The following is a 14479-nucleotide window of genomic DNA, read 5'->3' as shown; positions in this document are numbered from 1 at the left end:
TTTTTGCCGAGTCTTTTTGCCGAGTCTTAGTCATAAAATTTTAGTTTTGGTTCAGTTAATGTGTACCTTTTCACCTAAAACATTTTTATATCATTATTTTATGTTGTTGACTGCCACAGCAGAGGAGATGGGTAGCAACCACATATGTGCGCCCTTGTGGGGGAGACCCTGCTACACGAAATATGTATATGCCCTTTTATGGAGCTTTGGGGGTGGGGGAGAAGACGCTAGTGAGAAACCTGACAGAGTTAGGCATATCGCAAGTAAAGTTAGTTACGCAAAGTTGAAAAAGAGATGGCAGCAAGAGCAAGCTGGTGTTCGGTCCCTGGCTGCACTTTGCACAGGAAATCAAGGGACGAAGGCACCAAATTTTACTGTTCTCCGATAAAAGATACAGAGATGCAGAAGATGGTTAGTAGCAATTTGAAATAGTAAATATGATGTAAATACTCCTGCAGCCAACCTTGCATCACTGCGCGTGTAGCATGCATATGAACGAGATATGGTCTGTGTCCCAATCGACAAGGATGCTGCCTTTTGAGGCAGCTCTTCTAGGCAGGACGTAATAATTGGCCTGTCCCAATCCCAAGGTACCTTAAAATGCTGCCTTCTAAGGTGCCTTCTTTCGGACGATTATGAAGGTAGCATCCCATGTATCCTTCGCTAGGAAGGCTATCCCATAACACCTTGCAAAATAGTCCCCGCTTGGGAGAAAAATAATTTGGAAAACTTCGCGAAATGTAACTATAAAGTTATTTATTCACCAAATGATGTTAAAATGTTCAACAAATTACTTTCATATGTTGTTTATCAGCCCATTGCCAAACTAGCTAGCTAACAAACACGTTGGACGTGATAGCTAGCTAACGTTAGTAGGCGAACTATCGTCCTGCTTATCGGCTGCTTAGAGATGAACAACTAAACAAACTAGGCCTAATCGTAGATTCAGCAATGTGTAAATTGCAATGTGTTTTTATATCATGAAGTAATGAACTTGCTAGCCACCTAAAGACATGTAGCAAATATTTTTTCCCCATTTGTTTTAAAGGAAAGTGGGAAACCTGAACACATTGCACTCCATTGCATTGGCTTGGCAGGAGAAAACAGTTCTGCCCAACTCAATTTTGTAACAGACAGCTGTGTTCTGTTCATTCTAGGCTTGCTAGCCAGCCAAGTTATTTGTTTATTCTGTTGATGAGTCTGTTTAGCTAGCTTGCTAACTCGCTGCATGCAGTGTCTGTTTACCTAACTTTAGGTTTGGTGTTATTAGTTAAAATTAGAGGCTGGGTTATTTTACTCTTCTGTAAACAACTGAACAAGCCTAAAAATATGCAAAACTGTTAACAAAAAGATTGGACCAATAGCAGAGGATAATTTCGCCCGCCTTGTCTCTGCTTGAAGGACATATCACCCTGACAACCTGCAGATGTAAAGAACTTGTTGGGAACCTCCCAGCCACTAGGATAGTCACCATATCCCAGGTTCTTATTATGGAGTGTGCAACATCAGTGTTATATAGAAATAGATTCACCCATGTTATTATTTATCATGCAGATTTGTCAGGACATTGTAACTTATGAAGCTCATTCTTCTTATTCAGATGTGATTTTCTGTCCCAGGGGATTGCACTGTGTGCAAGTCTTCCATGTACTGAACAAGTTTATGAATGTTGGAGGTTAATCTACTTAAAATGTCCCTCACTTGGGAATTACCTATTTTGTACAATATACTTTATTTTAAGGACTCATGCACAGATACAGGAAAACCAATAAAAGTGTTAATATTTATTCAAAATGACAAGTGTTGATGTCTCCATGTTTCTGGTTTTGAAGTTTGGGCATCTGGTGCCTGCAGTTCATCTGTCTAATCCCCTGCAAGGAGATTGAAATGCATTAATAATATTACAATGCTGTATTAATTTCATTGAATATATACAGTACCAGTCAAATGTTTGGACACACCTACTCATTCAAGTGTTTTTCTTTAGTTTGTATATTTTCAACATTGTAGAATAATAGTGAAGACTTCAAAACTGTGAAATAACACATACGGAATCATGTAGTAACCAAAAAGGTGATAAACAAATAAAAAAATATTTTATATTCGAGATTCTTCAAAGTAGCCACCCTTTGCCTTAATGACAGCTTTGCACACTCTTGACATTCTCTCAACCAGCTTTGTGAGAGTCACCTGGAATGCATTTCAATTAACAGGTGTGCCTTGAATGAGTAGAAACTGAAACACTGGAATGAGTAGGTGTGTCCAAACATTTGACTGATACTGTATATGTTTGATATGCATTTATATAATTATATTGGACATGTTATCCTTCATCACATGCCAGTATTTGTAGCCAATGCATTTAGCTTACATTAGGATGAAGTAGCCTAGGCCGCCTTATCTAGTTAGACTGCATCATATCACCTTTCAATATCAGTTATCAACTAATATGAAACCATGTTATCCTGAACATCAGTGTAAGAGAGATAGACACTGTAACCTTACATTGCAGAATAGAATATCACAAAAATCATGGTGTTAAATAAAACATAGAGTTTTGGGCTAATGTGAAAACATGGACCCACTAATGATCCCGCTCATAGAGGTTTACGATAAGCGATCATTCAATAACGTTTGGCTACTTACTCATTAGATAACTGTCCATTTGGCCCAGCTGGAACAGGGGTGCGTCTCCCATTCGTTTTTGGAATACAGATTTTTTTTTCAGGACACTAGAGTTTGTTGGCAGCAAAATCCCAGTGGTCGCAAAAGCAAACTAACTGCTCCTCATCATCATCCTCCATTTTTGTAAGAATTGTAGTCACGTATTCAAATTCTCCACTGCACAAACATTCCTCCTTTGAGGAATTGGAGCGCATTTGCCACAACTGCATGACCAGTCGGTCTTGATCCTGGGGATGGGTTGGATCTGTGGTACAGCTACTGCTGCGTTTTAGGTGGCCATCTGAAGCTTAATTTGCCTCAATTCTTCACCCGAATACTCAGGCTCAAATAAATACGGTTCGATCTGTGCACCTCCAGTTGTTTTCTTCATCACTCATGAGTATGTCATAGTCAGACATATTTGTAGGTTGTTTGATTCATTTGTATAACTAACGTGTAATGCTGTCTTCACTTGTCCGCCAAAGAAAATGAGCATCTTTGGATAAGGGCATAACGTGCAGTTTCTACGTAGAAGGGATTCCCCTGAGAGCACACATGTGCAGTTGTTACCCATCTCCGCTGCTGTGGCAGTCAGCTTCATAAAATAATGATATAAAATCATCTCAAATGTTTTAGGTGAAAAAGTACACATTTCTTGACTCAAAGTATTGAGGCAAGAATTAAGCGTCAGTATAGAGACAAAGTAGAGTCGCAATTCAATGGCTCAGACACAAGACATATGTGGCAGGGTCTACAGTCAATCATGGATTACAAAAAGAAAACCAGCCCGGTCATGGACAACGACGTCTTGCTCCCAGACAAACTAAACAACTTCTTTGCTTGCTTTGAGGACAATACAGTTCCACTGACACAGCCCGCTACCAAAACCTGCGGGCTCTCCTTCACCGCAGCCAATGTGAGTAAAACATTTACAAGTGTTAACAATAGCAAGGCTGCCGGCCCAGACGGCATCCCTAGCCGCGTCCTCAGAGCATTCGTAGACCAGTTGGCTGGAGTGTTTACGGATATATTCAATCAATCCCTATCCCAGTCTGCTCTTCCCACATACTTCAAAAGGGCCACCATTGTTCCTGTTCCCAAGAAAGCTAAGGTAACTGAGCTAAACGACTATTGCCCCATAGCACTCACTTCCGTCATCATGAATTGCTTTGAGAGACTACTCAAGGATCATATGGGTCTCGAACCCGCCCTGTGCAACTGGGTCCTCGGTCCCTGGGTCTCGAACCCGCCCTGTGCAACTGCGTCCTGGACTTTCTGAGGTGGTGAGGGTAGGTAACAACATCTCCACCCCGCTGATCCTCAACACTGGGGCCCCACAAGGGTGCGTTCTCAGCCCTGTACTCCGTGTTCACCCATGACTGCGTGGCCATGCACGCCTCCAACTCAGTCATCAAGTTTGCAGACGACAATACAGTGGTAGGCTTGATTACCAACAACGACGAGACGGCTACAGGGAGGAAGTGAGGGCCCTCGGAGTGTGGTGTCAGTAAAATAACCTCACACTCAACGTCAACAAAACAAAGGAGATGATTGTGGACTTCAGGAAATAGCAGAGGGAGCACCCCCCTTTCCACATCGACGGGACAGTAGTTGAGAAGGTGGAAAGTTTTAAGTTCCTCGGCGTACACATCACGGACAAACTGAAATGGTCCAGCCACACAGACAGCGTGGTGAAGAAGGCGCCTCTTCAACCTCGGGAGGCTGAAGAAATTCGGCTTGTCACCGAAAACACTCAAACTTTTACAGATGCACAATCGAGAGCATCTTGTCGGGCTGTATCACCGCCTGCTACGGCAACTGCTCTGCCCACAACCGTAAGGCTCTCCAGAGGGTAGTGAAGTCTGCACAACACATCACCGGGGGCAAACTACCTGCCCTCCAGGACACCTACACCACCAATGTCACAGGAAGGCCAAAAAGATCATCAAGGACAACAACCATCCGAGCCACTGCCTGTTCACCCCGCTATCATCCAGAAGGCGAGGTCAGTACAGGTGCATCAAAGCTGGGACCGAGAGACTGAAAAACAGCTACTAACTCAAGGCGATCAGACTGTTAAACAGCCATCACTAACATTGAGTGGCTACTGCCAACATACTGACTCAAATCTCTAGCCACTTTAATAATAAAAAATTGGATGTAATAAAAGTATCACTAGTCACTTTAAACAATGCTACTTAATATCATGTTTACATACCCTACATTACTCATCTCATGTGTATATACTGTACTCTATACCATCTACTGCATCTTGCCTATGACGCTCGTTCATCGCTCATCCATATATTTATATGTACATATTCTTATTCATTAATTTACACTTGTGTGTATAAGGTAGTTGTTGTGAAATTGTTAGATTACTTGTTAGATATTACTGCACGATCGGAACTAGAAGCACAAGCATTTCGCTACACTCACATTAACATCTGCTAACCATGTGTGTGTGACCAATAAAATTTGATTTGAAATCAGATAGTACTTTTGACAAAAGTAGCTCAATAAAACAGCGAATTTGCCCACACTTTCTGAATCATGAATTCACTGCCAGTGTAGCAGAGCTAGGCCTACATCCCACCCCTTACAGAACCAATCAGTCGATATAGTCGAGAACAATCATCAGAAATCACACGATATGAATTAGACAGTGGGGCATCACCTGACCTACTAGTTGGTCAGAAGCTTCAAATCAACGTTTCATATCGTAATTTCCAAGTAGGCTGTAATTATATATATTTTTGTGCTGTAACTGAAACTAGGAGAATATCTTCTGATGTCCTTTCCCTTCGTCAAAGGTATGTAATGGATTTTTAAAAGTGTTTTAACCCCAGGATAGCCCGCTAATATGACCCATAGTAGGGAAGATTTTTTTTGAGTGCAATTCGATCTACAGTACATCTACACCACAATTATGAAACATTGATTTGAACTTTCTGACCTACCAACTAATTTCAATTGTATTGAGTGTACATCCAGCAACCTCATGAGTCACGTGACCCGTTTATCTTCAACCTAGCTTCAGGCGGCGCCCCACTGTCTGATTCATATCGGTTGATTTCTGATTATCGTTGACGGTTATAGGCTGATTCCAATTGTATTGGGTGTACATCCGGCAACGTAACCCGTTTTTTGGCAATTGTTTCAGTACAGCACTAGAGGGAGAGAAGAAACTCCACTGAACTAGTTTCAATGTGTGGAATCACTTGGGAGTTTCTGGACTTTGGGTAAACTTCTCCTTTAAAAAGTGTGTCCCAGGAATCACCATTAGTGGTATGTGCAACACCTAGATCCATCCAGTTTTCAGGGATACAGTATCTTCAACCTAGCTTCCAGTTTCCCCTAAAAACTGGACGTGCTCGGGCATTTATTTAACGCCTGCTAAGTTAGGTTAGCCATGAAATGACAGCAATTGCAAGCCCCAACAACAAGATCAAAAAAACATGGCTTTATCTGTTGAGTCTACAGGTGACTGCTGCTAGGCCTATTTGATTGGGAAATCGATAAGATTCCCCTGAGATAATTATTTGGACAAAAACCACCCTTGCGGGAAATGTAAAGACTTTATATTGTGGCGTGGCCAGAGAGCAATAACAAAGGAATGCGCCGGGTTATGGAGTCATGGCTCTCGATATTGGTGGAAGATTCTGAAGCATCAGCGGCATACCAATAATTGTCTACTTCAGACCGAGGTTGTAATAATGTCTAGTTGAATTTGTCTTTGAACAAAGGTTACAAAGTAGTCTAGATACAACCACTCAATATTCCATTAGAATGTTACTTTGAAACATTATATTTGTGGATACTTACTTGAATCTTCCCTGACAGTGTTGACACAGGTCTCCAACCCATCCTTGGTCACAGACGCAAGTTCCATTGGTGCATTTCCCAGAGAAGCAATTTTTATCACAGGACTTGGAGACTGATGCTTCGGTGTAAAACACCAAGTACAGCATAAGAAATGCCCCAAAATATATTTGTATGTCCTGGGGTCTCGTATTTGAATATTTAGTCCATGTGCGTCGACGCATTCCTCGGCAGTCCCCACCCATTCTACTTTAGAAACAGGTAAAGGTCTACTTTTCTGGTGAAGACTCCCTTATTCACACTTAAACAGCTGGAGTGACCAACTATACGTCACTTATTGGTAATACATCATTTGTAAACAAAGCATGGACGTTTATGCATGGGATAGCCATAAAGCGTAATAATACACACACTCAACGTCCAAATAGGCTTATTTATAGGCTATAGAAACATAACTCTGAAATCTGAGCATATTGCTAGAGTCATCTCCGGCAACTAACGTTAGAGCATCATCGGACAACGAAGCCTGCAAATTTGCACTGACTTTAATGCACTCCTATTAAACTTTCTTGAACTAATGAATGCACACACCGTTATTCCCTCAGGCTAAGAAGCCATTTTAAAAAACCAAAGAAAATTGTTGTGTATAAGTTGTAGGCCTATTCTAAATGAAGTATTTTCCAAGCAATTTTCAAGTTCACCATTCTAATGTTTCCAGAAAAACTGGAAGAAAAGAGTTTGTCACAGGATTGATGTTAGTTCTGGATTCCTATTTCCATTGCAAGAGTCGGTTTTGGATGTTGTTCGCTGCGGTGGAGAATGCAGCAACCCGGACAAATAGATCAAGTTGACCGTTCTCCGTTCCGCTTTTTCCCACGTCCAGGTTAGGCGCATTCACCGAAGATAACGAGTTATTTGCGTTAAAATCCTTTTAATCCTTGTCAGAGAGAGCGATATTCACCGATGAATAACAACACGAGTCCCCTACGTGAAGATGCTCGCACAGCTGGTTTTTCAACGATGAAACTCCTGGACAAAGCTCCGAGCATGAGCAGTGCAAAATTACGCATTTAAAGAGACAGTAGCTACACGATTCAGCTGTATGGAGCGATAGTGTTCCTGACGTATAACTGGGAATTACAATACTAGAACAGCTCAAACCTGCTTATGTTGGGATAAATGTCAGCCATTTTGGTCAGGGAGTTGGTCAACCATGGTTTACCACTGCTGTGTTATAAGATATTGTGTAAAATAATGTATTTGAAGAATTTATCAGCACAGTTTGATAGATAGCTAGCCAGGCAGTTTTAGAGTAATGATTCCAAACATTTTTCAAATGAACTGACAATATGCCAACATTACATTTTAAGCTGCAATATGTAACTTTCTGGGTGAAGACCAATTTCACATAGAAATGTAAGCATTGAAAGCAAGTCTAAGAAGAGGTAGATCTGTTCTATGTGCGCAATTTCTATGCTTCCCGTTATTACATTTTGTTTTTGGATCTCTTACTTTCAGTTTTGTACACTAGCTTCAAACAGCTGAAAATACAATATTTCACAGTGATTTAGATGGTATAATGATTTTCTACACTATACTTGCTTGTTTAGTCACATAAACTGAAATGAGACTTTAAGCAACTAGGAAATGGCGGGGTGATTTCTGCATAGTGTATCTTTAAAAAATGCAGTCAATTCACAGCTGTCTGAAATCTGTTGATGTGATAGGATTTAGACAAGTTGTAAATGCAACAATTACTTATGTTGTATCATATAATAGAACTTACAGATTTCCAAGAAAACAAAAATGTTGACATTTATGGTCTGTTTACATATATTTTAGAGGCTATATGCAGAAAATGTATATAAAACCCGTATAAACTGTATTTATAATTATATGACAAATTTTAGGTTGACAATAATTCTATTGCAACATTTTTTATGTATCACATGCCTACAGGATTATGCCTCTACTGCCATTCATTCTGATTAGACTGGTTTGGATTTCTTCCTGACCTTCATGGCTGCCATTTTCTCCACCATTCTGGAACTTTGTGGGTTTATGACATACTGCTATAGTGATTTAATAGGATCTCTATGGTCCCTATACAGAACCTTACCACAATCACATCACATAATTTTCCCATGGGCAATTTCAAACCATTGTGGCAGAAATGTTTTCCTGTCTTTGTTACTGACCTCAAGTTCCCTTGGCTCTGCTAATATATTTCATCTCAATTTGTTTTAAATGGCACACACTTGACTTGAGGCCAGGAAGATGATTGATTATAGATGCTGTTGAACAAGTACAATAACCTACCATGGATTCAGCCTTTTCTACTCGACCAAGAAAATAAGCTATAATTATAAAAATGTAACTGGTTTGCCATAAAATTGCCTAGGCCTACATGTGTTGAGTGAGTTTTATAATTATAAATGAAATTTGTTGTTTTGGTTTCAATCGAATTGTCAAGAATCAATATACATTTTTCTTTTTCATTTTCCTCACGATGGGTCTATGCGACCCAATCAATATTTCTGCATTGACACCAGGGTGAGAAATTCTAAGCTGCATAATGGAATTTACCCAAGCAACAAGAATACAAAGCCAGCATAAATGGTTCACTGTGGTATTTTAATAATTTTTCAGAGTTGTAATGAGGATTCAGGTCTGACCTTGTTCATCATCACCTTCAGTAGCATTATCAGTCTAAATGGTCATCATCATTAGGCCCTGTCCTCCGTTTGCTATTCTGGGTGATATAATTAAGCTGCTTACACATGCCAATGGTAAAAAGTCACTTATTGCTTTAGTAAAAAAAACATGAGTATTTGTTTCTATAAAATACAAAAGATTAAGATTCTCTTGGGAAATGTTGAAGAGGTCATGTTCAATTTTGTTTGGGGGGGATTACTTTCCACTAAGTGAATGTACTTTGGAGGAGAGGAATGTATCTCTGTTGCTAGAAACAGAGCAACACAGAGATAATTGCATTATATTGCATGTTTATTGCAGGCCCAGAAAAACATTAGAGAGAACTTTGAATTCAATTAATCCCAAAATGTTCCTCTTTGTCCAACAGCTGTGAGTGGGGCTGAAGTAGCATCGGGGAAAAGAGCCATCCTAGCTGGAAAGACCTTGAAGATAGACTAGTGGCAAAGCCCCCAAAAATTGTAGATACACCTACCCGAGGTATAACAAAACACAACAATGTTTTTTCAAATCTATAATGTCTCTAAATTATTAAATGGATGGTTGTGTAAAAATATTTTACTGCAAAAGTGGTTAAATTGATAGATATTGTGACACACCCTCTAAACTCATGGGCCACATAAACTTATGTTACCCAACATTGCAAGCTCTGAAATAACTAAAAACAAGTAGTCGGTTGTTTGCCATACATACACAAACAATTAGTGTAAGGATATCTTAATTAACCTTGGAAATATAGACCTGTAAACATAGAAATACAATAGGCAGAAATATCAACTATGAATATTTATGATGAATGTAAGCTTTACTTTTGGTAGTTGAGGATTAGACAACTTTGTTCGCATTCAGTGCTGTATGGTCCTGCCTGACAAAAATACATAGTTACATGTTTTTTAATGTTGTGGTTATTATAATTGTCTCCAAGGAAAAGAAGTGGGCTCAAACATTTAAATAAAAATGGTTTAAAAAAGTAACTGCCAGAAGGGAGGATTGATGGTGAATTAGGCTTATAAATGACAGTTTTGGGAGATTCAGGATGGCATTGACATTACATTGGAGATTTGCAATTCCTATGACATGTGAAGGCACATTAAGTTGATGGCATTTCTTGTCTAAGAGTCTCAGGTTGTGTTTGTTCATTGTGGTGAACACCTGCCTTATGCGCTTGTCATTATGTGTGGTTGCATCCTCCCCATACACCATAATGTCACCAAGTCAACATACAGTATATTGCAGCTCCAGGGTTGCCAGCACAACCCAAACAGCATAAGAGTGCACCGGAACATACCAATATGCATCCCGAATGCACTGAGCCAGTGGAAGCTCATGTTAGATTTAGGCTGCCATTTTGGATTAGCAATGAATCAAAGCTCACTTCTAAATGATAAGGAGGTGACTTAATAACCCAATCCTGGAGGCACAAGTTATACCACAATGAGGGCAAGTTGTAATGCTAGGGAGTGGGTGTTCGAGTCCAAGGTTGGATTTCCTTTCATTGGAGCCTCAAAGTTGCCTCATTGATCCTCAAAGAGGCTTGTGTCTTAAAATACTTGGTGTTGCCATGCCAAGCACTCTGCTGCCATTTCTATATCCAGGTGTTTGAGTGTAATTATGGTGGGCATATTGGATTCCCAACATAATTCAATTACATACAAATTGTCTTGATTATAGGTCATAAGTACAGTACACAAATCTGAATAATTGTCTCTCATTTAAAACATGTAGAGTGGTTATACAGGTGACTAAACCACAATTGAATGGTATTGTGGCAGCCATATTGGATTGTGGACATCATTATGGATGCCCCCTAACGTAATTGCAAGAGTAGGGGCTGAACACATAAAATCCACAGAAGAACCTTTGACTGGAAAAAAGTACAGTTTTCCGTGTCTGAGTATAGCCACAACATAAAAATAAAATAAAAAAACACGTGTAACTGTTTGTTTTACTGGCAGGACCATCCAGCACTGAAAGAGAGCAAATTTGACTTGGAAAGTTATCTATTAATCAGCTACTAAAAAGGTAAGCTTACATTCATCATAAATATCCCTAGATGATATTTCCGCCTATTGTATCTCTGTGTTTACATGTCTGTATTTCCTAGAATGGTGATGAAAAGACAATGGTTTTGTATAAAATTACACAGTGTACACTCATCCTTTCTTTAGACACTGGTCCGAGATAAGAGCATCACATGATGAACAGAACATACATTTCTAGATCATCATCAAAGGGGTATACTACAAAACAGGATCAATGAGTTAGCCAGATAATTTTGATAATCAACAAGAAATAACGGTTGATTTTCGCATTAATTAAGAAAGCTAAACATACAGTACCAGTCACAAGTTTGGACACACCATTCAAGGGTTTTCTTTATTTTTTCAATTTTCTACAATGAAAAATCGTAGTTTTGATGTATTCACTATTATTCTACAAAGTAGCGACCCTTTGCCTTGATGACAATTTTGCACACTCTCGTCATTCTCTCGACCAGCTTCACCTGGAATGCTTTTCCAACAGTCTTGAAGGAGTTCCCACATATGCTGGGCACTTGTTGGCTGCTTTTCCTTCACTGCGGTCCAACTCATCACAAACCATCTCAATTGGGTTGAGGTCGGGTGATTGTGGAGGCCAGGTCATCTGATGCAGCACTCCATCACTTTCCTTATTGGTCAAATAGCCCTTACACAATCTGGAGGGTCATTGTCCTGTTGAAAACAAATTAAAGTCCCTCACACCATTACACCTCCTCCTCCATGCTTCACTGTGGGAACCACACATGTGGAGGTCATCCATTCACCTACTCCGCGTCTCACAAAGAAATGGCGGTTGGAACCAACAAACTAAAAATTTGGGCTCATCAGACCAAAGTACAGATTTCCACCGGTATAATGTCCATTGTTCGTGTTTCTTGGCCCAATGAAGTCTTTTCTTATTATTGGTGTCCTTTAGTAGTGGTTTCTTTGCAGCAATTCGACCATGAAGGCCTGATTCACAAAGTCTCCTCTGAACAGTTGATGTTGAGATGTGTCTGTTACTTGAACTCTGTGAAGCATTTATTTGGGCTGCAATTTCTGAGGTTATTAACACTAATGAACTTATCATTAGTGTTAGTAACTCTGGGTCTTCTGTTCCTCTGGCGGTCCTCATGAGAGCCAGTTTCATCATAACGCTTGATGGTTTTTGCGACTGCACTTGAAGAAACTTTCAAAGTCCTTGAAATTTTCCGGATTGATTGACATTCATGTCTTAAAGTAATGATGGACTGTCATTTCTCTTTGCTTATTTGAGCTGTTCTTGCCATAATATGGACTTGGTCTTTCACCAAATAGGGCTATCTTCTGTATACAACCCCGACCTTGTGTGAGGACAGACGCTGGGGACGAGAAGCAGCTACAGGGAGTGAACATTTAATGAATTACGGACATGAAACAGAATACGGACAGCGTCTGGACAAGGGAAACGGAAACAACAACAATACTGATACAGGGAACACATGGGAACACATGAGGAAAGGCAATCAACAAATTAAAGGAGTCCAGGTGAGTTCAATGAAGCACTGCTGCCTGTGATGGTGACCGGTGATGAAGCGCAGGTGCATATAATGATAGTGAGATGTGTATGTAATGAAGGCAGTCTGGCACCCTTGAGTGCCGGAGAGGCAGAGCGGGAACAGGCGTGACACCTTTTCACAACACAACTGATTGGCTCAAATGCATTAAGAAGGAATGTCACGATATTGGACTTACCTGGACTCACTCAATCACCTGTTTATTTCCTCCCCTATATTTGTCAGTTCCCCAGTTCCCCGCTGCTGCATTGTTTGTTGTCTGTCTTTGTGTTTCGCTGTTCCTGTCCTGTTGCATGTCCGTTCCTAATTAAATGTCAACTCCCCTTACCTGCTTCTATTCTCCAGCGTTATTCCTTACAAGGAAAGAAATTCCATAAATAAACTTTTAACAAGGTACACCTGTGAATTGAAATGCTTTCCAGGTTACTACCTCATGAAGCTGGTTGAGAGACTGCCAAGAGTGTGCAACGCTGTCATCAAGAGAAGGGTGGCTACTTTGAAGAATCTCAAATATAAAATATATTTAGATTTGTTTAACACTTTCTTTATTACCACATGATTCCATATGTACTATTTCATAGTTTTGATGTCTTCACTATTATTCTACAATGTAAAAATAGTAAAAATAAAGAACAACCCTGCAATGAGTACCTGCAATGAGTAGCTGCAATGAGTACCTGCAATGAGTACCTGCAATGAGTAGCTGCAATGAGTACCTGCAATGAGTAGCTGCAATGAGTAGCTGCAATGAGTAGCTGCAATGAGTACCTGCAATGAGTACCTGCGATGAGTACCTGCGATGAGTACCTGCGATGAGTACCTGCGATGAGTACCTGCGATGAGTACCTGCGATGAGTACCTGCAATGAGTACCTGCAATGAGTACCTGCAATGAGTACCTGCAATGAGTACCTGCAATGAGTACCTGCAATGAGTACCTGCAATGAGTAGCTGTGTCCAACGTTTTGACTGATACTGTATATATGTGTTTCTGTTTGTTGAGTCTATTAGACCATTCCCATTTCAAGCTTATCTTTATTTAAAATCAAAAGTATTTCAGAATATTTAGGCAAGTTAGCTGTCGAACTTCTTTATGCTGCTTTGTTGTATACCCCTCAGCTCTGCCATCTGTCCATACCATAACCAGATAATATATGAATCATTGGTTAGTATAACAGAGTCTGTTTGCCTACTCGCTGGTTCCCTCATGCGTCCACAAACTGTTACTGCAAGTATTCAATACTGTGGCCCTAAGAGGCAAACTAGCTTTCAAAATAATAGGCTGTGAAGTTTTGTAAAAGGCTTCAAAGTTTGGTAAAAGCCTGCGAAATTTGGTAAAAGGCCACAAAATATTTTGTCCAGAGAAATATTTTGGCCTGCGAAGTTTGTTAAAAAGCTGCAAAATATTTCAAAGACCTGTGAAATGACGTAATGACATAATAAGCACAACATAAACATGTTACAAAGCATTTACAACCGTATGTCATGCTTTATAAAGGGTTCATAAATGTGACATAACTGTGTGACATAATCACCATGTCAAATGTGACATAACCCACTAGGTTGAATATGATATAAACATGTGCTTTATAAAGAGTGACATGTTGTGCTGAAGGATGGTATGCACTCTTAAATTATGTCATGTTGGTCACATTACACCTAATCTCGTTCCCAGACACTTCTGCCCAAATATGCGGAAGGTCTGGTG

The 14479-nt window shown here is 40.0% G+C and overlaps 1 protein-coding gene across 2 annotated transcripts in view; it reads right to left on the bottom strand.

Annotated features, from left to right (window-relative positions):
* LOC109899770 (attractin-like protein 1) overlaps window positions 1-7534 on the bottom strand; it is a 338304-nt gene extending 330770 nt beyond the window's left edge. For both annotated transcript variants that reach the window (XM_020495283.2, XM_031835623.1), the window contains exon 1: window positions 6490-7534. In XM_020495283.2, coding sequence (XP_020350872.1) covers window positions 6490-6731 — 242 coding nt within the window. In that variant the 5' untranslated portion in view covers window positions 6732-7534. The remainder of the gene's footprint in view (window positions 1-6489) is intronic.
* Between the last annotated feature and the right edge of the window lie 6945 nt (window positions 7535-14479).

Source organism: Oncorhynchus kisutch, linkage group LG11 (assembly GCF_002021735.2).
Source record: "Oncorhynchus kisutch isolate 150728-3 linkage group LG11, Okis_V2, whole genome shotgun sequence".
NCBI lineage: Eukaryota > Metazoa > Chordata > Actinopteri > Salmoniformes > Salmonidae > Oncorhynchus > Oncorhynchus kisutch.
Note: the sequence above shows the minus strand (reverse complement) of the source record. Positions and strands in the feature narration are given on the sequence as shown.